The following is a 26,481-nucleotide window of genomic DNA, read 5'->3' on the forward strand; positions in this document are numbered from 1 at the left end:
TCACTGTTTTTCATGTCAGTTTAGGTCCAATTAATAATATGAACAGATGCAACTTCTGATTTGAATTATGTGTTGGTAATGTTGGACATTAAGTATGTTTCATAGTTCGTTGAGTTTAATTAATGTTAACAAATGGAACCATATAGTGTTATTAGTTTATTGACTATGGAATGCTTTAACACACAGACTTCAATTAGAAATATGATGCATAAGTGTATTATGTATATGTCTAAAGAAGATATTTCTCAGTGTCTTCAAATGGAGGTTCTGTCAGATTGAACTCTTTTTTTGGGGCAAATCTGAATCTGAGATATGGTCCAGTAGCTCCAAACACACAGTGTTGGTGTTTTGTTGAGGGCTGCTGTAGACATAAACACTGAATGAATGACGCCACTCATCAGCTGACGACAAACTCATTAATCACACACACTTTCTGGTCATGTCATGATCTGAGCGTCTCTGCTTTAATCTGATCCCAATACAAACATCCAAACGGACTGTTTCATCACAGCAACACAACACTGAACAAACCTGTGCTTAGAAAATCATCCGTGAAACCTTTTCTGACGCAGATCTATCTATTTATCCATCTATGCAAGACTTAACGCACAGATCTAAGTTGACATCATTTTTTTCTGTTACTATGGAATTTATTATTATCATTTATTTTTGTGCAATGGAATTAGTTGTAATATCAAGCATTGCACTTTCAGATTCATTACCACATTTTAATACTGTCCTCACTCCCAAAGCTTATCAGTGTGTAGCAGCATGACAAATAAAACATTTAGTCAAATTATGATTGGTTATATGTACAGAACTCGAAAAGATCATTTCCTTTATAATCAATGAAGCTGACATCAGTTCAGCCGCAGCACAAGCTCACTGAGTGAAAACTCCTAAACATCTGCCTATATTGCACAATTAATCTCTTTTTTTTCTGTAATTTTTATAAACTTAAAACAACAAGTTAAGTTCTCTTTTTACAGCACTGTAAAAAAAACATTAAAAAAAGCTTTTTTTAGAACTACAAACACGCATAAAAAGTGTTTAAAAACTACAAACATGGTGGATAGCCAATAGACAGGCAGAGAAAAGGGTTTGAGTGATAATCAATGTCTTGATTCAGAATATTTATTTAATGTTATGTGCGTTATATTTCATCTGCAGCAACATTGTGAACTTTTGTAATGATACGGTTGGTCATTAACTTTTAATTGCATCATTATGCAAATATACGAAGAGAGTTCTTGGCATTACAGACCCGCGACTGGCAGATCAACATGCTTCTTCACTTCTCTCCAGTACGATAGGAAATGAAATGAAATTAAATGTGGATTTTGTTAATTGTGACAAGATGATTGACAGGGCAGTTTAAACAGTGACATAATGCACGTAACTAAGCAACAGAGCGTAGTTATGATGAAGTATATGTCCCAAAGCTTGCCTACTATTCTGCTACATACTCAAGTATGTACTTGTTAGCGAAGCACCGCTTTCGACTAAGAGTTTGTGTGTTTGTTCTCTCGCAGTTCGGCTGCAGCTCCAGGCCACGGCCGTCGGTGAAGTGGTGATCAAAGGGATCTGTGCTAACCGTTACCTCGCCATGAACGCGGACGGACGACTGTTCGGAACGGTGAGCCGCTCTCATCATCATCTTCTTTTCTTTCATCTCAGAGGAAAAAGACTTATAACAAACTTATAACAAACTAACTTATAGTGCATGTGTGGAGCATCAATGAGGAGTGTAAGATAGGTAATACATAAGAAAGAAAATTAGAAAAAGAACAGAAAAAAATATATTTTAATGAAATTTGTGACCTTTACAAATTCTAATAATATCTTGAGGACTTGTGATGAACTCTCTCATCATCTAACTTACCTAATTAATACACAGTGTTGGGAAGTGACTAGTTACATGTAGCTAAATTACGTAATTTAATTACAAAATAAATGTAATTGTAATTAGTTACAGTTACTGAGGAAAAAGTGTAATTAAATTACAGTTACTTATGAAAATGTTAATGATTACCAAGGCACTGTTAGATGCAGTGTTTCCTGTCATAACTATGCAAAGATTTGATTTCAAAAACAGTATCATAACTATTCAACTATATCTAGGTATGATATTAAATCTGTATTTAACCTCAGAATGATCTCAAAGTAAAATAGGTGTTAAAGTCTGATTTTGTGGTGGCTGTGTTTTGTAGGGTTTTATCACAGTGGTTTTTGAGGGAACATCTGCAGGACCTTTAACATCACAACCAACCAACCACTGATCACACACACACACACACACACACACACACACACACAGACAGACATAGACACGCACACACACACACACACACACACACTCTCACACACACAAATGCATGCACACACACACAGACACACACACACACACACACACACTCTCACACACACACTCTCACACACACAAATGCATGCGCACACACACAGACACACACACACACACACTCTCACACACACAAATGCATGCGCACACACACACACACACACACACACACACTCTCACACACACAAATGCATGCGCACACACACACACACACACACACACACACTCTCACACACACAAATGCATGCGCACATACACACACACACACACACAAGCTGCTTCCATTGACGTGGTTTTAGGAATCATAAGCTCATCTATAATCATACTTCAGAGTAATAAAGCACAGATTATTACGTCAGAAGGGTTTAACTCCCACAAATTCAGGCACATTTTACCGCAGTAAAAGGAGTCAAGATGCTTGAGATTCTTTTGATAACTTGTTTGTTTGAAACTGAAAAACATCACTAACAGCAGCTCAGTGTAAAGACCTTGTGCCTGTGTTTGCTTTACATTCAAGCATACGATCGATACACACACACACATACACACACACACACGTTTACTTAATCTGAATGGGGCATTTCATAGACATGTTATTTTTATTTCAGTTCAGAACTCTGAGCCCAGAATAAGGTTGAGTAGACACACACTCAGAGTTGATTAGAGCTGTGAGAGTCTCTGTGCTCCTCAAACAATGCTTACATTGATGACGGAGGTGTTGCACAACAGTCAATGAACATTTGCTCAGTTCCAGCTCTCCTTGTCCAAAACTCACCAGAAGAAACATCAGCGTCGGCTCTAGAATCAAACCTTCACAAAGTATTCAAAACTTTCACCGGACGCCATCAGCCACCTTCATGTATGTGATTAAAAATAAAGCTTTCAAAAGGCTGTTTCAAACAAGAAAAATGATCTGCCAGTGGAGTGAGAAAAATAAACTTGCTTTCGGTTTGGATTAAGTTTATATTTCGGACGCCATCGGCAGATATGTTGGTTTTTTTAAGCCTAAACCTAAATTTTGGTAGACTTTTTTCCAGGAAACAGGACGTAAGATCTTAAGACATTGTGCTTCTCAAGTAAATGCATGTTGACCCTCTGGTGCTGCTCGGCAGTCAAAAATGAGCACTCTTTTTTTTTTTACTTTAATGAAATGTAAGTACTATATTTTACTTTGATCATGTTTTTTATTTACTATTTTGTATTTTTAGGGGATTTTATGGTACTAAATTATATTTATACCGTAGTTATAATCCATTTTTTTTTAAACCTGGTAGCTACTTTTTGAGCATAGACTTGAAAATGAAATTATTTAATCTTTTTTTTTTCCTGAAATTTTGTCACTATTTATAAGATGATGTTTGGCAGATTATTGCTGCAGTGAAAAATGTATAAAAAAATAAATAAAGTTAAAGTGAAAAAAGTTATGGAAGTTAAAATGTATTGTTGTAAAAAATGCACAAAAATAATAATTTCAGATTTTATATGAAATATACATTTTCCAAAACTTGTTTTTCTCTAAGACTGCTAGAAAATCAAAGCTAGAAATCTAATGAAGTTAGTTCCAAATTTGAGGTTGATATCTCAAAAAATGAGCGTTCAGTAAGATTTTGTTTGGGTGCAGTACCAAACGTTTCCACAATATGAAATTCACTTCTCATTCATTTCCAATGCAGTCATTTTTCACCACAAAATAACCTTTACCAGGTTTCATACCATTCTGATGAAGTAAAAAATTCATAAAAACCACTGTGTAAAATTTCTCTGTCAAAAACAACCCAAGAGCACCAGAGGCTTCAGAATGTTCTTTATGTAGACATCAATGGGAATTATTTTTCAGAGTGTAGAGACACGTTTACTCTTGTTTAATATCCTGTTTTAACACTTCAGATAGCGTTGGCTTTAAAATGAGCAGCATGTCAGCATCACAGAGGTCACATAAAACCTTGGCCTGGAGCGCCTGTCAGGAGACGCTTTCCAGACGTCCGGCTCAAGCTGCTGGAGAAAACAGAGAATACTCCCCTAATAAACAGCAGTGTTGTTGCAGATAATAGATGACGAACAGGAATGGTCCAGCACAGTTTCACTGCTGTAGCTGGAAGAAGACTCCACAGGAAAAAAACAGCTGTGTTTGAGCTCCAAACATCGGAGAGAACATTGAAAATCTGGAAACAGAGAGTTTTAAGATCAAATCACGCTGGAGAACATGATCAACGGGTTTAGTTCATGTAGCTACTGTTACTAAAGCAGAAGAAACACACCAAACACTGAGAAAATGCATTTTTAATCATTTAACTGTTCCAACTTTACCAGCTGTTACGCTGAGTATACATTTTAAAGTGAAAAAATGTATTTAAGCTTAAAATGCAAAATAGCATAAATGTACAATTTGATGCATGTTAATGATAAAGGTCTCAATTAAAATTTTGCAATTCTTATCAACTTCTATTTTTTTGCTAAGCTGATTGTATATTTTTTGTGAAAAATGGTATTTAGTGCTAAAAAGACGTAAATGTACAATTTGAGCTACAATTATGCGCGTCAATATTGTCGTTAGTGATGAAGATCTTTTAATTAAACTTTTTGAACTTCAAAACTTAACTTTATCTATTGTTAAGCTGATTGTTTTTGCTAAAATATTACTATTGTAATGCTAAAAGTGCAAAACAGAAGTAAATTTGAGCTACAATGATGTGCATTAATGAAAGACTAATGACAACTTTCAAATTTTTACCAATTGTTAGGCTTATGATATATTTTATAGAAAAACGAAATAGAGATATTAATGCTTAAAATGCAAAACAGATATAAATGTACAATTTAAGCTACAATGGCTTTGCCGTTAGTGATGAAGGTCTCTCAGTAAACATTTTTGAACGTCAAAACTTTTGAACTTTTACCAATTGATAAGCTGATTATATATTTTTGTGGTGAAAAAGTGGTATTTAATGCTTAGGCTACACTGTAAAAAAGGCTTATTAGTATTTTTGTCTTGTTTCTAGTGAAAATATCTAACAATTATAAATTAAGATGCATTTACTAGATAAGCAAAATGACAAGATATTTACTCGTTTCCAGGGGGAAAAGTAAATTAAGTGCATTTTGCTTGAAACAAGTCACATTATCTGCCATTGGGGGGATATTCTTCTTGTTTTGAGAATATTTTACTTTGGCAGATAATTTTACTTTTGCAGTGTATGCTACAGTGATGTGTGTTAGCTTTTTTCAAATTTTGCACACACACACACACACACACACATATATATATATATATGAAGAGTTCTTTGCAAAAACATAACTCCGTTTTGAACAATTCTCAAAAATCATGTTTTTTCATTGTGATTCCTGCAGTTGTTGTTTTTTTGACTAGGTTAAAAAAAACCTGTCTAACTAACATAATAAAAAACATGATTTTTGAAAATTAAAAGAAAAAACGGAGTTATCAGATTTTGCAAATAAACTCTTCATATATGTATATATATATATTTCTTATTTATATAGTGCTTTATACAACATAGATACGATGTAAACAGAAATGCAAGGGGGTCAAATTAATTTCTTTAATTACTAAGTGAACAGATGTTTTCACTCGTGATCTCTGTGTAGCTCATCAGTAAATGAGTGTGGCATTAAAATAGCAGTTTCCAAAATGAACCAAAAGAGCTGTTAGTTTCGAATGATGTGTGTAATGTAGAAACTGTGTTTAGAGTTTTGCTAAAAGTTTTTTTTACAATATCAAACTGAGTTTAAAGCATGTGCTTGTAGTTTTGCAGACTTGGTCTAAAGATTAGGTTTATGAGTGAATGTTTCCACTAAGTGGGCCTCAAGTATCACTTTTAGTCTCCAAGCAATGATGTAATGTTGTCGTTCTCTCTCTTTCTCTCAGAGAAGAACAACAGATGAATGTTATTTCCTGGAGAACCTGGAGTCGAACAACTACAACACCTACCGATCCAGGAAGTATCCCGACTGGTACGTGGCTCTGAAGAGAACAGGCCAGTATAAATCGGGTTCGAAGACCAGCCTGGGCCAGAAGGCCATCCTGTTTCTGCCCATGTCAGTCAAGTGCTGATGGAGAGATGCTGTCAAGCACAGAACGAGACCGACAGACCACTGACGCAGACACACTTCAAACCAACCTTACGCCAAGACACCATGAGCTCATCCGGTCTGGAAAAACCGCTTCCCTGCAGCATTTCTATCTCGGAACGCTTCCCAAACACTTGGAGAGCTTTACAGGGTTTATTTGTTCATGTTCAGTGACCCAGGAGATATCAGCAAGATCCTCAGAAGAGACTCGGCGCTTTCCTTGATTCCGACCCCAAATCCCACCGATACCATCTCAGATCCAACTTTCCCAAATACTCTATCATTCCTCTATATTCCCTCGAGCAAGGGCAAGTAGGGTTGGTTGGAAGAGTTCACTGATCTGCACTAAACCTGCACTATTTCTCGCAGGAATGTTTTTCGTACGGCTACAAAATGTGAGTTTACTTTAATGCTGCTCCTTTATGCAAAAGGCTCGTATACGCAAGTATTTCTATACTGTATTTTAGAGAAAGAAAGAAAGGTTTTGCTTTGATGAAGGGATTCTGAGTACATCATGAATGTTTTGTCGTAAAACTTTATTCTCTTTTTCATATATATATCGTCTTGGCTGAGAAATATAGTTTAGTTACATCTTTGCTGCGAGTAACAGTAACAGTCTATCATTTTTTCTGAGGTAATGTTGAGAAATTAGACTGTTTCCTTGATTAAAAACTGCAAAAGCTCCAGGTAGATTAGTCAGGTAACATAATATATAAGTTCAGAAAATAAAACCGGTCCATCTGCAACACACTCTTGAAAATAAAGGCTCTTCAATGGAACAAAGAAATATACTATTTTGCCATTTAATCAAAAATGAAATAAAAAATACTCTATTCATCATAGCACTTAATAAGAAAAATTCTGGTGTGAATCTCAAGAAAAAGTTATAAGTAAAATAAAGAAAATTAAGTCTGTTTTCAGAGCCAGGTTTTTCTTCTTAGTGCCATTATTGTGAGAAATGTCCAATAATTACAGATACTATCGTGATTTATTTCATTCAAAAGTACTTTATAATATATATCATAATGTATTTTTATATGTATTTTTTGCATGTTGCAAGTTACTTAGAAATACAAAAACTACTGTAGGCTTTATGTTCATTATTCAAAACATTTTTGTTTAGATTTTGGGGTAAAATAAGTCTCAAATATTTCTAAGATATGTATTTTAAAGATAGAGTCTTCATGAGATTTAAAGCATTTTCAGTTCTCGAAGACCTTTATTTTGAAGAGTGCATTGCAAAAAAATATATATATATTTTCAAGTACAAATACAGTATCTGTTTTTTGTTGTTGTTGTTTTTTTAAAATCAGGACACACTTTCTAGAGATGCAGAATGACCTAAGATATTAAGTTTTGTTTTCTGAAAAAATGTCAAAATCAAGCGAGTTTGCTTAATTCAACGGGAAAACAAGATTATTTTTGGACCCCATAGGCACCTATTTTTAATTTAATTTTTCTGACCCCACTGAATCTATGTTTTAAGCATAAACTCACTTAATTTTGATGCATTTTTAATAAAACAAGACTAAGCCCTGGTTTCACAAACAAGGCTTAATAGTCCCCAAGTCTGAGCTGTTTCAACTGAAACAAACTTGCACTGATTGATCTTAAAATATATCGATGCCTTTGTTTTGTCTCAAGATGGACACCAGTAATATTTTTTCCTAAAGGCATGTTTATAAACATTACGTACATGTCCTAAATGAACTGTGGCCAGGCCTAAGTGTCTTAAGTCATTGTGCTTCTCCAGTAAATGTATCTTGATTAGAAATGTTGAGATATTGTACTGAAAACAAAGCCAGTAATTTGGTGCGGTGTGGAGTTGCTCTATGGCGTCTCTGGCAGTCGTCTGTGGTAGAGCTGATAGAAAAGGCCAGAATATACGGCCGGCATCTGCTCCACCGTCAGGTCGATGCTCTGGAAACCGTGTTGCAGTCCGTACAGCAGGAGTTTAGCGACGCGGCTCGTGATCGGCGTGGTCTCGCTGGTCTTGGCGAGTTCGGTCAGATCCAGCCATTCGCAGCGCAGACACTCTTGAGTGCAGAAGTCGATGTGGAAGGAGAGCGGGCTGAGTCTGCAGATCAGGTACATGTCGGACATCCCAAACGCTCCTGGATGATTGTGCTGCTGACGGATACTGAGGAGCGAGCAGAACTGAGATCGGACGCCGGTTTCTTCAAAAACCTCCCGGACGGCCGTCTCGCCTGAAATAGAGCAGCCAGTTAGAATAGAGAAATCAAGCAATAAGCCCCGTGAAGCTGTGCTTTACAGTGAATTTATAACAGCTAAGGGGCGTTGTTAGGCATGACGCGAAGCAGAGTTCCTAAAACCCCTTAGCTGTTATAAAATTCACTGTAAACCACGGCTTCATGGGGATTATTGCTTTTATAAAACAGTTATTCCATATATGTAGTACGGTTTCACAAAATAAAACAGAGCAAATAAAGTATAATGATATTATTAATAAAAACATTATTCTTCCGCCAAACAATGTAGTTCCTCAGAAACGTTAGTGGTTGCAACAAAGTGGTTGCCGAGCAACACACAAACATAAACAAAGGTGTATGCTACTTTGTAGAGTAATTCACAACAGCTTCGAACGCGGCTCAACCAATCAGAATCAAGGACCGGAACTATACATTCTATCATTCAAAATAAACTCTGTCAGAACTTCACAGCAACAGGAACTTAGTTGGTATAAATTCACATTAGACTTTAAAAGAATAGTTCACCCAAAAATTAAAATTAGCTGCAAATCTGCTCACCCTCAGGCCATCCAAGATGTAGATGAGTGTGTTTCTTCATCAGGTTTGGAGAAATGTGTCTCTGCATCAGTGTCTCAGCAATGGATGCTCTGCAGTGAATGGGTGCCGTCAGAATAAGAGTCCAAACAGCTGATAAAAACATCACAAAAATTGGTAAAAATTGGTCTTGTCTGAATCAGGAGAGAAATCTGCAGCGTTTACAAGACAAAAGAGATGTTTCATCTTTAGTCTTCTCCAGATGTTAACTGATGGACTGGAGTGGTGTGGATTATTGTGATGTTTTTATCAGTGTTTGGACTCTCATTCTGACGGCACCCATTCACTGCAGAGCATCCATTGCTGAGACACTGATGCAGAGACACATTTATACAAACCAGATGAAGAAACAAACTCATCTACATCATGGATGGCATGAGTACATTTTTCTCTCATTTTAAATTTTTGGGTGAACTGTTCCTTTAAATATTTTCACACAATCAGTTTTGAACTTTGTTTACTGTATCTTATATCATGAGAAACATAGAGTAGGATAAAACCTGAATGAAATCTTTTATTGTACGCTTGTGAACACAATGTCATTTACTGAACTTTTATACAGAACATTTATTTTTTAGAGAAAGCTTTGATCTATGCAAGGATGTAATCGATAAATAATCTAGTTTATATAAGTCATTTGTTGTTTTATTTGTAGTAAAGAAGGGTATTTTAGTAACAATGTCTTGAGGGTCTCAAATATTAGATGAAGTTCTTATTAATGCACTTGTGCAGCAGGTAAAGTTTCTTTTACTGCTTTTAATTTGTGTACAAGAACGTACGGTTGTGATTGATTCTTTTGATTCAGTTTAACATCAATTCTGGATCTGAATCTTACCGATGTTTTCTCCAAGATCTGACAGACCACCGGGAAACTTCCAAGCATTCTTAGTCTGAAAAGGAAGAAAAGTCACGTTTAACACATGCATGTTATTTTAGCTGTATTTCTTAGAAATATATTTTTATGGAAATTAGTCATTTTATCTTTCTGCTACTTTATCGTTTTTATTCCACGTTCACAGATGATCTAAATATTATTTATATCTATCAACACAATATCAAGTATTTTCATAAAAATGTTGTCTTATAGGTTTTAGATTTGCGATGTGGGCTACTAAAGTCCAGTACACAGTATTTCCATATTGAGTTTTAAAAGAATATAGAAAATGCTGCTAGTTATGAATGAAACTTTGATTCTTACTTGAGTGGTTTTTGGTCCGCTGAAAAATATATATACAATGTAATGTAACAGCTTTAAAGGTCTGTGACATGAGAATCTTCTGTACTATCAATAAAAATCAATGAGTATTTTTGTGGGCAATAATGTCTGAAGAGTGTTATCTATCATTAATATGAAGTATTTGCTGCATTGCAAATGAAAAACATATTCAGTGTATTGAACAACAATGAAAACATTTTATGTCTTTAAATAACTTGATTGTTATGAATACCTTTCATATAAACTGATTTGATCAAATAAATACAGGAAAAGTAAAAGTAAACAGGAAGTGTTAAAGTGATTTGCAGTTTGTACTCTGTTCCTGTTTCATCGTTCATGTTCCCCTTGTTAACTCATGATTGTTTTCATCTGTTGTTAGTTTATTACGCTGTGTGTATTTAAGACCGTGTGTTTTTAATATGCTTTTGTCAGGTTTTATCCATTGTTTGTGCGCTTAGGTTTGCTGTTCCCCATTACTTTGGATTGGTTTTGGACGATCTTTTATGATTTTGTTGTTTTGATAAACTTTAACTGCATTTGGATCCAATTCTCCTTCATCTGCAAATGTAGCAATCCATCCTCTGCAGTGAATGGGTGCCGTCAGAATGAGAGTCAGCTGATAAAAACATCACAGTAATCCACACCACTCCAGTCCATCAGTTAACATCTGGAGAAGACTAAAGATGAATCTCTTTTGGCTTGTAAACGCTGCTTGATCTGAGCAGATTTCTCTCCTGATTCAGACCAGACCAATTTTTACTGGAGGAAGTGTTATTATGGATTATGGACTGTGGTATTTTAGTTAAAAACGTCTTGATTAGTTTCATCTTTAGTCTTCTCCAGATGTTAACTGATGGACTGGAGTGGTGTGGATTATTGTGATGTTTTTATCAGACTCTCATTCTGACGGCACCCATTCACTGCAGAGCATCCATTGCTGAGACACTGATGCAGAGACACATTTATACAAACCTGATGAAGAAACAAACTCATCCTGATCTTAGATATGGGTGAATACATTTTCATCAAAGTTTCATTTTCGGGATGTAATATTACTAGGCTATTTCACCTAATAGAGCCGTTTACATTTTCTGCTTATTAGAGTATTGAATTGGTAACTTAAGAGCATTGAGATTCACATGAGCTGCTGCCCAGATCAGTCACTTATAAGGTTCAGTTTCAGTCAGGATGCTGTCTATGTAGACAGTGAAGGGTTAGGGTTTGGGACGGAGCCGGGGAGTTCATCTTATTGCATAAGAGCACATTGCGATGTGTCATTGTTTTTCCACTGGTGAAAGATGAACCGCTCAGCAGGGGTTTTAATCATTTCAACATTAGAGAAACATCCCCACAAGATTGACACACTTGGTGCTCCCAGATGCAATCTGCTCCATGAAGATAAATAACTCGGCGAGTTTGACTAAAGTGAGCTTCAGTCCGACCTCTGATACTCCCAGAGATATTTTAAACCTGAACACGCAGGCCATTTGACTAGTAAATGACGACTGAAGCAGGCCGTGACGCAAGATAAAAGCTGCTGGCGGGTGGATAAAACAATCCTTTGAGTTTCCATTCCGAGCTCAATCCAGCTGTTTATTTGACTGGGAAACGCTCTTGAGGGCTGGAGGCAGACGTTTACCGAGGTTACACAGAATTCATTATCACTCAAAAAGTCGTTCAATCGCAGTCTCAGCTCAGAAATCCTCAATGAGGCTCTGGATTTCTGTAAAATGAACATCTGTCATCATTTACTATAAAAGTTGTTGGACTGACCATGTAGTATTTTCTTTCTTCCATGAAACTGAAAGAGGTTTAGCAGAATGCTCACACTGCTCTATTTTTATTAGTGCTGTCAAACGATTCATCGCGATAATCGCATACAAAATAAAAGTTTGTCCACATAATAAATGTGTGTGTACATATATAAATATACACTTATGCATGCATATATTTACGAAAATTTTTTTTATAAAAAATATATATTTATAGATAATACAAATTAAATATAATTATAAATATATATTCACGTTCATATTTTTTAAATATATAGATGTTTTTATTAATATAGACAAAATATTTATACACAGAATACACACATTTATTATGTGAACACAAACTTTTATTTTGTATGCGATTAATCGCGATTAATCGTTTGACAGCCCTACTTTTTATATGACAAGTAGATTTGTGCGAAGACAAAAATATATAAAAACAAAACAAACACCAGTCCATAAAAAATTCTTGCAATCAACAGTTGAAATGGTTTCAGAAAATTCTGACAGTAGAATAGAACGACATGTTGTTTAGGTGTTTTGATATCATAAAAACTACTATTTAAACAACAGTTTATACATTTATAAACCTCACATTTCAGCCTAATGAATGAATATGTATGTTAAATAATTAGAAGAATAGCAATGTGCGGTAAATGATAAAACTATTTGCACTACAAACCAGTGTGTTTAGGAAAATAAATGTTAAACAATATTCATGCATTATGGGCTGTTTCTGTACAGCTAAAATAAATAGACTTGCGAAGGACATCAGAAGCTTCGCACATTAGAGTTACTAATGGACACTCTATTAGTAAAATGACCAGAAAATCCAACTGAAATTTCTCACGGACATATTTATCTTCAGATAGATTCATAAATATAAATTCAGATAGATTCAAGAATAAAAACTCTCAGATTTGCAACAATAATGTGAATATCAATGTCAGAAGAGTTGAATGTGAACTAGTAAATGGCGCTCACAGGACATAAAAACATGCTTGGTAAGTCATAATTGTTCGATTAAAAAATTCTAAATTATGATACAAGTAGTCTTTTTTTGCCTTATCTCATAATTTTGAATTTCGACTGTAATAATTTTGACTTTATCTCACAATTTCACTTTTTGTCATAATTTCAACTTTTTATCTCATAACTATGACTTAGTATGTCATAATTGTGACTTTTTCCTCTCATTATTATGACTTTTGGCTAACTTTTTATGACATGATTTCAACTTTGTATGTCAATTTCGACTTAGTATGTCAAAAAGCTTTGATTTATTTCGTAACTATGACTTAGCAGGCCTATGCCATAATTGTGATTTGTGACTTATCTCATAATTGACTTTTTTTATTTCATTATTATGACTTAGTATGTCATAACTTCACTTTTTGCCATAATCTCTCACTTTTTATATCATAATTGGCTTGTCATCATTTTGACTTAGTGTGCCATTTTTCAACTTTTTCATCTCATAATTATGACCTATGTCAATTTCACTTTGTCATAATTTTGATTTAGTATGTCATAATTTAAACTTTCTGTCATAATTCTAACTTTTCATGACATAATTATGCCTTAGTATATTACGACATTTAATGTCTTAATTTAAACTTTTCACTAAATGCAGATTTTCTTCTAGCATTGTGGAAGTGTGCGTTTATAGAAATGCACTGTGTTTACAGCAGAGGTCTATTAGCAGCAGAGGAAGGTCAGCGGACCGAGGCTCGCAGGTACAACAGTGTGGCTTTGACTGCATATTTGTTTACATGCCGCCAAAATGACAGGGATGAAACTGTTTACATGAAACTAAAATAATTTAGGGTTTTTAAGTAGGACAGAGCCTTTTATCGGACACATGAGAGATGCCAGTGTTGGAAGTCAGATTGATTCTGTACCTTATTCCTGTCCTGAACAACAAGGACTTTGCCATTGGATTTGTCCACAACAGCACCTGCAAACAAGACCGCAGTAATTCATGATTACACAGAATCAAGGAGAAAAACAACAGACATGAATAACTGAGAGGGAATGTAGTGCAGTGGGTGTGTGAGTGAGAGAGTGTGTGGTTTTATATGACCCATTCCGGAACTCCACTTCCCCCTCGATGTGCGGTCTGACACACACACACACACACACACACACACACACACACATACACACACACTTCAAACCACAGGTACACACCAGAGGTGCTGTTAACTTCATTTAACCCTGTTAAAAGCTAATATTCAAAAAGTTAAATACCTATCTATCTATCTATTTATTTATTATTTATATATACACCCACATATACAGTGGTGGCCAAAATGATGAGAACACTAGTATTTCCAGCAGCTAAAAATGGTTTTAAGTCAGTTATTTCTATCTTTTGCTGTAGTGTGTCAGTAGGAAATATTCATTTAGCCATTAATTGTAATAATCCAGTGAGATTTTTGAGATCTGATCATCATCCAGTCTGTGTGGAATGCCATGAAGAAACAGAACAAATTGAGACTAAATCCAGAAGAACTGTCTCCAAGACGCTTCAAGAAACCTACCTGCAAAGCTACAGTGCTGTTAAAAGTTTTAGGCACTTGTGTAAAAATGCTGTAAAATGTGGATGCTGTCAAAAATAATGTCATAAATAGATTTTCTTTATCAATGAACTTCTAATAACTAAATTAAATCAACATTTGTTGTGAGCATCCTTTGTGTTTAAAGCAGCTTTTGTCCTCGATGCACTTGAGCAGAGTTTCTCAGGAGCTTTGCAGGAGGTTTCTTGAAGCAGAGACACAGTTCTTCTGGATTTAGTCTGTCTCACTGGATTATTTCAATTAATGGCTAAATGAATGTTTGGAAATGTAAACTGATATTTCCTACTGACACACCACAGCAAAAGATGGAAATAACTGACTTAAAACCATTTTAACGAGAAAACGTCTCAGGTTATGTATGTAACCATGGTTCCCTGAGAGTAGGGAACGAGAGACTGCGTCCTGTAGGGGTCGCTATGGGGAACGCCGTCAGCATGACCCGTGTCTGAAGCATATATACAAAAACACCACATGTTGGCCGGCGACAGCCTATACCGTCACTACCGGCGCGACCACAGTATAAAGGGGCGCTGGGAAAATACGTCATTCACTTCGTCTGAAGCTTGCGTCCGAAGCATGGCAGCGAACCTAGAGGACGCAGTGTCTCGTTCCCTACTCTCAGGGAACCATGGTTACACACGTAACCTGAGACGTTCCCTTTCGAGGGAACTTCGAACTGCTTCCTCTAGGGGTCGCTATGGGGAACGGAATACCTGTGCCACCATGCTGAGCGGAGTGCAATCCAAGCAGAAAAGGCGAGCACTAAGTAACAACTCTACCCGGCTAAGGGAGTTGCCCCTGGGACGGTATGACGGCTGTCAGTGACATTATCCCCTTAGGCCAAAGGCCTGAGCTGCATACCCCAGAACTTACCTGTTAGGGACCAGGTCTCCTGAATATCTAGAATATCTGCAGTAATATTTCCAGATGAACACTTTCTGGACTGAAGCAGCTCAGCTTTATTTGATTCTCCATCAATCATTTTTTAGTCTCAAATCTGATCATCAAGATCTTTTGAGGAGCGTTTGTTTCCAGAAGCTTTACTTTCACTGTTCCTCAGCGGAGGAATGATCTTCATCTCACATCTTCTGAGGAGCGTTTATTTCTTCATCTCTCAATCAGCATTGCATTATATGTTTGGATTATTTCAATCTCATTTTACTGAGACATATTATTGGAGATATAGAGCAACTACTGATATTTAGATCATTTTATGTCAGTATCTGCTGCACTGTTATAAAGATCTCACTGATTTACACTACAAGCATCAGAATAAAACTCAGCTGTTTTTTTCCTCCATTTTCTCACTTACAGTCTATATGAGCCATAAAATCCTGATGGATCAAAACTTCTCGACCACCGTCTCGACGGAGGTACTGAAAAACTCGGAAGGCGAGACTGGAGCATCGAGAAGAAAGCCCTTCTCTTTCTTCCCAATACCTGCCAGATTTATCCACAGATGTCTCTCCGTTACCACCATGGCCTCCATAGACCTGCCCATAGCAGTGGCAGCCCGCTTAGTGGCACGGAGAGCCAAATCCGTGGTCGGCGCAGCTCAGCTACCTCATCAGGCGACAAGCCCTGACCCTTATCCAGGTCTTTCAGCAGATCAGCCTGGTACGCCTGAAGCACCGCCATCATGTGCAACGAAGCGTCAGCCTGACCTGCTGCTGCATATGCCTTGCTATATAAGTGAGATGTTTCTTGACGGGGCTTAGATGGCAAGGAGGGAGCCTTGAGAGAGGATGTCTCGCCCATAGAGAGATAGCTGGCTAGCGTCTCTTCTACAGGGGGCATCCGCTCATAACCGCTTTCACGCATCCCCTCAATGTTAGCATAACTAGTATGCTGGAACCTATGAATGCGAGATGAAAACGGCTTTTTCCATTCCCTCTCAACCTCCAACTACTTACAGTCTATATGAGCCATAAAATCCTGATGGATCAAATATGATCCTCAACAAATAACTTTGTGAGATTGTTATTGCTGCTCTGAAATTGTCCCATAAATGTTTAACAATTAGGGTCTAAATAAAAACACAGAGGCTGTTGGTTTGGAAGTCGATCAGAAAGGAAATGTGCTCGATTATTCACTGCTAGAATATTCCAAGCGTGGGATTTCACCTTCATAGCATTTGGCTTTAATCAAACACAAACACGCAGCGGCTGCCAGACTGAGCTCATGCCGTCGCCTAGCCGTCTTTCTGGGCATGTTTGGACATGTCTGTGTCCGAGGCCCGGAGGAGCGGCGCCGCCTGCTGGTCAAAGTCATAAATGTGACCCTGGAGCACAAAACCAGTCATAAGGATTATTTTTTTTTAATTGAGATTCATACATCATCTGAAAGCTGAATAACTAATCTTTCCATTGATGTATGGTTTGTTATGATAGAACAATATTTGGCTGAGATATAACTATTTGAAAATCTGGAATCTGAGGGAGCAAAAAAATCTAAATATTGAGAAAATCATCTTTACAGTTTTGATATATTTACGGTAGGAAATTTACTAAATATCTTCATGGAACACTATCTTTATATTATTTAGTCACTTTGAGGAGGAGGGAATGATGCATGAAGATACTTTAGGAAAAGGTTTAATGGATAGACAGGTATACAGAGCACTAATTAAATATATATATATATATATATATATATATATATATATATATATATATGACCGTGGAGCACAAAAGCACTCATACACACGTGGTCAGAATTATGAATTAATATGATCAAAGAAGGCTGTGAAAATTAATCAGCATTGTTAATCCTTTTGATCTTTTATTTAAAAAAAAAAAATCAAATCTTTCATTGGAGAGTAAGAATTTAAAATGGGGGGGAAATATCATAATGAAATAAATGTTTTTAACGATACCCATTTATTCAATACTTTTTGAAACCTCCATTTGCCAGTTTAACAGCTCTACATGTTCTCCTATAATGCCTGATGAGGTTAGAGAACACCTGACAAGAGATCAGAGACCATTCCTTCATCCAGAATCACTCCAGATCCTTCAGATTCACAGCTTCTTCTCTTCAGTTCACCTCTCTCATTTTCTACAGGGTTCAGGTCAGAGGACTGGAACGGCCAGCAGAAGCTTGGTTTTGTGCTCAGTGACCCATTTTTGTGTTGTTTTTGAGGTTTGTGTTTGGATTATTGTCCGGTTGGAAGATCCAAACATGGCCCATTATAAGATTTCTAACAGAGTCAGTCACTTGTTGATTTTTTATCAGCTGGTATTTGATAGAATCCATGAAGCCATGTGTCTTTTTATCCCTGTGTTCTCCAAACCCATCTTGAGTGTTTGCTGCTAAAAAGCTCATTTTTTAGTTTCATCTGACCATAGAAGCCAGTCCCATTTGAAGTTCCAGACGTGTCTGATAACTGAATATGCTGGAGATTGTTTTTTGGTGAAAGCATTTTATAGTACATTTTGTTCGACCAAAGCAGATATCATAATTCGATTTCAAACTCTCTTTTAATCGTTTATCCGCAACAGAAAGACCAACATTATAATGATTCGCGAGCGCTTACAATTGATCTTTCGAATATCCGCTTACAAAACTTAACTTTCAAACAAAACATCTACTTTATTTCCCAAACAATCGCTACTCGAAGCCTCCCAAACAAACCAAACCGGGCTCATGGAGTCAGAGATAATGACAAAGGAGAAACCGGTGTTCTTAATTACCGCTCAGAGCCGTGACAAATGAGGGAGGCAACGAGAACGCAAAATTAATCAAGTATTTATTTACAAAAGTAAAGTTTACAACTCATAATATGTAAATGTCACACATCAACTGATCACTGGAGTTCCTCAGGGATCGGTTCTTGGACCCCTCCTCTTCTCCACGTACACTACATCGCTGGGTCCCATCATACATGCACATGGCTTCTCCTATCACTGCTATGCCGATGACACACAGCTCTATCTCTCTTTTCAACCAGATGACCCAACGGTAGCTGCACGGATCTCAGGCTGCCTGGCGGACATCTCGGCATGGATGAAAGAACATCACCTACAGCTCAACCTGGCAAAGACGGAACTTCTGGTCTTCCCTGCCACTCCGACTCTACGGCATGACTTCACGATTCAGTTCGGCTCTTCAATGATTACCCCATCAACTTAGGTCAGAAATCTTGGTGTAATCTTTGATGACCAGCTGACCTTCAAAGAGCACATTGCAAAGACTGCTCGTTCCTGCAGGTTTGCACTACACAACATCAGAAAGATCAGGCCCTTTCTGACAGAGCATGCGGCGCAACTTCTTGTCCAGGCCCTGGTTGTTTCTAGACTGGACTACTGCAATGCTCTTCTGGCTGGTCTGCCATCAAACGCACTCAAATCTCTACAAATGATTCAGAATGCAGCGGCACGACTGATCTTCAACGAGCCCAAAAGAGCGCATGTTACACCTCTCTTCATCTCCTTGCACTGGCTACCAGTGGCAGCTCGCATCCAGTTCAAGTCACTGATGCTTGCGTACAGATCTACCACAGGCTCGGCACCCTCCTACTTCCACTCACTATTACGAACCTACATCCCCTCCAGAAGTTTGAGATCTGCTAGTGAGCGACGCCTTGTGGTACCATCACAGAGAGGCTCAAAATCACTCTCCAGAACATTCTCGTTCACCATTCCTGGCTGGTGGAATAATCTTCCCACCCCTATCCGGAACGCCGGATCTCTGGCAACCTTCAAGCAACAACTGAAAACTCATCTCTTTCGGCAGTACCTGACTTCATCCTAAACTCAAAAAAAAAAAAAAAAAAAAAAAAAAATTCCCTCTATCTTTTTCTCCACCTACTAGCTTGTACTTATTTGAACAATGACTGAGACTTGGTGTTACGAGCACTTCCTCTGTCTGACTGCCTCTTCAAGATGAATCGCTTTTTGTATTCCCCAATTGTAAGTCGCTTTGGATAAAAGCGTCTGCCAAATGACTAAATGTAAATGTAAAATGTAAATGTAAATGTAAAAACGACACTATGGGAAAGTAAAATAAAGACTAGGTTAACGCAAGATTTATCTATTTTCTGCAATTCTCCAGCTGTGGTCCTTAGAGAGTCTTTAGCCACTCAAACTCTCCTCCTCTCCGTGCATTAGGACGATATAGACACACGTCCTCTTTCAGGCAGTTTTGTAACATTTTATGTTGATTGGAAATTCTTAATTATTGCCCTGATGATGGAAATGGGAATTTTCACTGCTCTAGCTCTTTTCTTAAAGCCACTTCACTAATTTGTGAAGCTCAATTCCCTTTTGCTGCACGTCAGAAATATATTCTTTGGTTTTTCTCATTTTGATGGATGATTAAGGGAATTTGGGCTTTGTTTTCCCTCCTATTTATATTTCTGTGAAACAGGAAGCCATGGCTGGATAATTTCATGTTCATAATCACCCTGGAGTGCTCAAAATTGTGAATATGAATGGGAATATACTTCAGATATTTTACTCATGAGAATGTCTAGGGCTGTCAATAATTGTCTCCATGTTTTTCAGAAAAAAAAAACATATTTCATATTGATATTTCCCCAAATTGATTTTCAATTGTTTTAGTTCAACTAAACACTTTTTGTGAATTTGTTTAAATAAAAGCTCAAAAGGATTAATAACGCAGGTTTATTTTCACAGCCTTCTTTGATCATATTTATTTATATCAAGGGTACCAACAATTCTGACCACATATGTATGCAGCACAAAAGCAGTCATCAGTAGCACAGGTATATTTGTAGCAATAACCAACTATACATTGTTTGGGTAAAAACTATACATTTTTCTTTTATGCCAAAAATCATTAGGATATTAAGATCATGTTCCATGAAGATATTTTGTAAATTTCCTACCATAAATATATAAAAACTTTTAATTTTTTATTAGTAATTTAACAATAAAAAAAAATTTGACCTGGTTTTGTGGTCCAGAGTCACATATATTCTTCTCTGGGCTTGTCTAGTAAGCTGAACTCTACAGCGGTTCAGGGACTCTTTGTGGAAGGGCATCAGTGAGTGGTACATTAGGACAGAAGATCTTCTTATCCATGCCATACTCCTTAGCCCATATTCTACTCTTCCATCCAAAACTACATCCTCCATCATACGAATATTCCCAACACTCCTCCAATACTTTACCAGTGAGATACTCGTTCTGCTCTTACCAGCGACTCCTACTTGATGTGTGGCGAAGGCAGGCAATCTGTCCTCTCCCGGTCCGAGCCACAGACTGAGAACGGCCTCGTCTCTTCTGGCGTGATGGAAGCCGAAGCCGAGACGAGCCGCAGCCGCAGAGAGTCTGCTGAGAGCGATGGGAACACACAGCCATACAGCGACCCGTCCATCTGACCGCCAGCGATGGAGAGACACTAACACACACACACACACACACAGAAACATGTCAATATACTCTATATTATATGCACTAAGTCAAAAGTTTAGGGTAAGTATCAAGATTTCATCTCACTCAAATTCATCAATAATGCTTTAAATGTTTCAAAAGTGACAGTAAAGGTTGCATTGATCAAAAATGCTTTAAAAATTGCTAAATTATTACTATTTCAAATATCTGTTTTCTATGTGAATATGTGTTAAACTGTAATGTATTTCTGTGATCTGCAGCTGTATTTTCAGCATCATTACTCCAGTCTTCAGTGTCACATGATCTTCAGAAATCATAATAATATACTGATTTACTGCTCAACAAACATTTCTGATTATTCTGTTAAAAACAGTTAAAAGAAAATAAAAATAAAAACTTTTTACTCAGCAAGGAATTGCATTAAATTGATCAAATGTGGGGTTTTTCAAGTTGGTGCCCTGAACACACTTATGGTTGGTCCGCAATCCCAAGATAATTATGTAGTCATTTTAGTGAAACGTAAGAGGATCTTTCAAGAAATTGTCTTTCTTAATGACTTGAATTTTGTAAACAACAACAATGGGAGGTTCTGAAAAGAGAAAAAGTGCACATAAGTCCGTGAAGTCAATGTTGAGTTACAAAACAATGATTCTGAGATGATACTGATTTCCAGACACTCGTGCAATTCTCCGGCTGATAAAATGAGGAGAACAGATAAAGTAACGTTGGATGCAGCAAGTATTTCTACACAACTCTCCGAGCTCTCTCAGTTGGTGAAAAACAGATCAGACGGATTGGAAAAGTTGATTGCTGAAAACTCACGGATGATCAAAGACATGAAAGAAGAGATCGGCAGGAACACGGAACAAATCTCTGGAATGAGGGAAACCATTGAGTTCGTCTGCAGCGAGGTTAAAGATTGAAAGAAAGAGTTGGTTTTATTGACTCACGCACAAAAAAAGAAGAGATTCATTCCACTGAGAGAGAAAACGCCTGGCTCATCTGGAAGCTTACAGTCGTAGATGGAGCTTGAGAATCCACGGAATTCCAGAGAGAAAGAGAAAATATCCGTCAGGAGGTTATCGACGTGTGACAACATCTTCTGCCACAATTTAAGGATAAATTCCCTGATGTCGGGAATTTCCTACCGTAAATATATCAAAATATTAAAGGTGATTTTCTCAATATTTAGATTTTTTTGCTCCCTCAGATTCCAGATTTTCAAATAGTTGTATCTCAGCCAAATATTGTCCTATCATAACAAACCATACATCGATGGAAATACTATTTATTCCCCACACAATAAAGGCCGTGGGATTCTCTTCCAATTCCCCTCACGTTTTTACCGAGATGCTGTTTGGCGTGCTCTCTGGCTGAGAATCGCCTGAAAATCACGGTGTTCTCTAACCTCATCATGAACTAATAACTTTAATAGCCAAGTCTAACAGAGATCCCCTTTTAATTAAAAACTGGCGTCCGATTTCTTTACTGAATACAGATTATAAAATGATTGCCTTAGTTTTGGCAAAGAGGTTAACATCTATTCTTAATAATATAATTGAGTGGCAATCAGGTTTTATACCCCAGAGACATATATCTAATAACATACGCCTGATTTTAGATTTGGTGGATTATTCAGATCTTATTTCCGCTGATAGTTTTATCCTCTTTCTTCATTACTACAAAGCATTTGATATAGTTTAGAACATGATTACAGGCCCTGCAGAGACTTGGTTTTGGTAGTTTTTCTGGCAAATGTATTAAAATGCATTTTTCAAGCGTGAAAAATTTCCTTCAAAGCGTGGTGTAAGGCTAGGTTGCCCCATCTTTGGTTATTAAGAGATCTATCATTGAAAGGTAGGACTTTGGCAGAAGGTATCTCTAGATAATCCTATGCTGCTCATTCCTTATTTGTAGATACACCAACCAAGTTGATTGATGTATAAACTCATTATATTAGAAAATCTGTTATTTTAAATTCTTATAATAAGGGCGGCTTAAATTCTATTGACTTCGATTCTCTTAATAACGCCTTAAAAATGAATTCTTTCTCCACAATCAGTCTTCTGTTTGGAATGTAAATCCTCTATGTCTTTTCTCAATTAATTTTTTATTAATTATTCCATTAGTAAACTCCCTATCAAACGTTCTAGTCATCATCAGCAAATGCTTTTGGCTTGGAAACTTATTTATAAGCATAATTTCTTGCGTTCACAACTTTTGATTTGGAACAACTGTAATATTTTACATAAGAGGAAATCCTTGATTTGTTGTTAGTGTACCGATCGTTTGACAATGATGACTAAATAAAATCAGATTAATGAAACAATTTAAGATATCACTTTCCTGTATCTAGAAAAGAATTGAATGCAGTTTTAAAGGCCATCTCTCTGGAAATCTGTATGCTTTCAGTGGCTCATTAACTTCTGTCTGCCAGCCCAGTCCTGAATCCGCTTCTGTTCGTTTCTCTGATCAAAAATCCAGTCACAAAGTTAGGTCTTTATTTTTGGACCTTGTTACTTCTAATTCTTCCTCCATTTCTTACTGGAACAACCTTTTTGATGATATTAAGTGGGCATATGTTTGGTCACCCCTCAGAAATAAAGTTAAATAATGAAATAATTCACAGGTTTTATCCTATCAAGCAGTTTTGATCAAGCATCTTGTTCTTTCTGTGAATTTTCTTCTGAAACTGTAGCTCATTTATTTTGGGAACGTCCTTTTGTTCAGTCTTTCTGGAATAATGTTGATGCTTTGATTGTCCAAAATATTTTTTATGATTTCTCTTTATGTTATAAATACATTCTTTTTGGGTTTTGTGCTAGAGATAATAATCTATGTAATGCACTTGTATAAACCTCCTGTTATTTATTGGAAGGTTTTATGTCCATAAATGTAAACATACTAACTGTAACCCCACTTTAACATCTTCAAACAAGAACTGAAGTTGTATTTAAATATCATTTAAACGTCTGTTAACAAGAAAGCTATAAAAACATCTAGAATTTGTGCCATGTTTACTTAATATACTTATATTTTTATTTGCGTGCCCTCTCTTCTTCTTTTTTTGTGACTCCTTTCTGTCTATTTGAAGAGTTTTTATATCATATTGCTTTTTTGTTATCTTTTAATCCATAAGTAGTTTATTATTGAAAGGTGTTTTGCACATACTGTTCTTTTCTGTTTGTTTATTGCAATAAAAAACATTATCAAATGTGAAAATAAAGACATTTATAATGTTACAAAAGATTTCTATTTCAAATAAATACTGTTCTTTTGAACTTTCTATTCATTTATAAATTCTGAAAAATAAAATGCATCACGGTTTCCTCAAAAATATTGAGCAGTAAATCAGTATATTATTATGATTTCTGAAGATCATGTGACACTGAAGACTGGAGTAACGATGCTGAAAATACAGCTGCAGATCACAGAAATACATTACAGTTTAACACATATTCACATACAAAACATTAATTTTAAAATGCAATAATATTGAACTGTTTTATTGTAATTTTTTATCAAATAAATGCATGAGCAGAAGAGTTTCTTTCAGAAACATTAAAATATCTTACTGATCCCAAACTTTTTAATGGGGATGCATGTATATTTTTATTTCATCCTGTAAAAAAGAAAAGTTTAAATATTTTGGAAATAATAATAATAATACTAAACACTATGACATTAAATATATATGAAATATCTTAAAGACTATTTCTAGGTGATCCAAATGTGCTTAAATGGCTATAATTGATCAGGTCAGATGCTCTTGCTAAATATAAGCCAGACACTAAGACATTAGTATTTTATTTTATTTTTTTATTAATATAGATTTTTTTATATTATGTTAAAATATTTTAATAGTTTATTTATATTTATTTTACGTATAGATTATATTGAACTTAAATATACTTTATGTATTTATTTGTACTCAAATGAATACAAATTAAATCTGTATGCAAAAAAACAACTGAAAAACCGATGTGCTATTCTGTAAACCAGCTGTGCGCTTGACTACAGAACACAGACGGAAATGCACGCATATATAACACGCAGTGTCGTTTACAGACATGACACTGTACTTATGCATGACTTTATATTATTATGTGTTTCATGTTAATGTTTGTTGATGATTAAGGTCCTGTACCCCGCAGCAGCTCGGTGAACTCGTCCTCGCTGATGTCCGGCGGAAAGTCTCGCACCGTCACGCCTCCGAACCGATCCACATCCCCGGCCAGCGGAGGCGAGCAGAGCCGCTCCTGACAGCCGGAGCAGAGGCGAGCCGAGCCGGCGGAGACAACCCTGCGCGGACCGAGCACCGAGGAGAAGCGGCGGAGCACCGAGGAGACCCGGCAGAACCCGGCGGACATGATCCAGCTCACCATGACACAAAACAACCCAGCAGCAGCCGAGCCAACGCGTAATTACTCCAGTACTGGCGCATATGAAATTACATAACCGCTAAAATACAGATTCTTAATATTTCACACACGGGCCCCAATATATAATCATCCTCTTACGAGAGACCCCATCCTAAAATTAAAAATACATTTATTCTTATATAAGACCCAATTTATACTGTAAAAAAAAAATAATAATTAATAAATATAAAAAGTTAATGTAGAAAATATTGTCACATTATTTTATTTTTTTACATTTTCTTTATTATTTCATCAAATATTTGATTATTTGTTTATTTTAATCTCATTTTTATTTATTTTTATTTACTAATTTATTTAGTAATTTATTTTTACTTTAATCTAATTTTTATTTAATTATTTTGTCATGAATTTATTTATACTGTTTGTTTGTTGGTTTAGTATGTTTATTTATTTAGTTATTGTTTATTTGAATCTATTTTTTAATTATTTATTTTCATGTTTATTCATTTACTTAATGTTATTTTAATGTAGTTATTTATTTGCCTGTTTTTAATCTATGTTTATTTATTTATTATTTAACATAATTTTTGATTATTTGTTTATTTGATTTTATTTTATTATCCTTTTATTTACTCATTTATTTAATTAGAATCTAATTTTTATGTTATTATTTAATTACTCGTTTGTTTACTATTTATTTTAATCTATTTGTTTGTTTGTTTTAATCTGTTAATTTATGTTCTTTAATCTATTGTTTACATTTATTTTAATCTAATTTTTTAATCTATTATTTATATATTTTACTGTTATTTATTTATTTTAATCTATTTTTATGTTTTGTATTAATTTAATGTATATTAATTAATGAATTAATCCATTTTAATCTTGAAAATATTTTAGTGGTACCATAGTATCCGACTGCAATAC

General features: G+C 35.9%; 2 protein-coding genes across 2 annotated transcripts in view; one reads left to right on the forward strand and one right to left on the reverse strand.

Moving 5' to 3' along the window:
* Positions 1-7,685, forward strand: part of LOC306883002 (fibroblast growth factor 2-like) — a 9,377-nt gene extending 1,692 nt beyond the window's left edge. Inside the window, exons 2-3 of the mRNA XM_079438045.1 lie at positions 1,533-1,636; positions 6,243-7,685. Coding sequence (XP_079294171.1) covers positions 1,533-1,636; positions 6,243-6,428 — 290 coding nt within the window. The 3' untranslated portion in view covers positions 6,429-7,685. The remainder of the gene's footprint in view (positions 1-1,532; positions 1,637-6,242) is intronic.
* LOC306883001 (nucleoside diphosphate-linked moiety X motif 6-like) lies at positions 6,971-25,588 on the reverse strand. Its single transcript, XM_079438044.1, has 5 exons — positions 25,320-25,588; positions 20,976-21,179; positions 14,139-14,194; positions 10,085-10,139; positions 6,971-8,652 (listed from the first exon to the last, which is right to left on the reverse strand). Exons 1-5 carry the CDS (start codon positions 25,555-25,557, stop codon positions 8,276-8,278), a joined length of 930 nt encoding a protein of 309 aa, XP_079294170.1. The 5' UTR covers positions 25,558-25,588; the 3' UTR covers positions 6,971-8,275.
* Positions 25,589-26,481: the final 893 nt, after the last annotated feature.

The sequence above is a fragment of the Barbus barbus genome (genome assembly GCF_936440315.1).
Source record: "Barbus barbus genome assembly, chromosome: 17".
NCBI lineage: Eukaryota > Metazoa > Chordata > Actinopteri > Cypriniformes > Cyprinidae > Barbus > Barbus barbus.

Excerpts from the sequence above, each read along its gene's own strand:
- LOC306883001 (XM_079438044.1), bottom strand. The coding sequence starts at position 25,557 with ATGGTGAGCTGGATCATGTCCGCCGGGTTCTGCCGGGTCTCCTCGGTG. Across the intron at positions 21,180-25,319 it reads GTTCACCGAGCTGCTGCGGG|TGTCTCTCCATCGCTGGCGG; the intron begins GTACAGGACCTT and ends TGTGTGTGTTAG. Across the intron at positions 14,195-20,975 it reads ACATCAAGTAGGAGTCGCTG|GTGCTGTTGTGGACAAATCC; the intron begins GTAAGAGCAGAA and ends TCTTGTTTGCAG.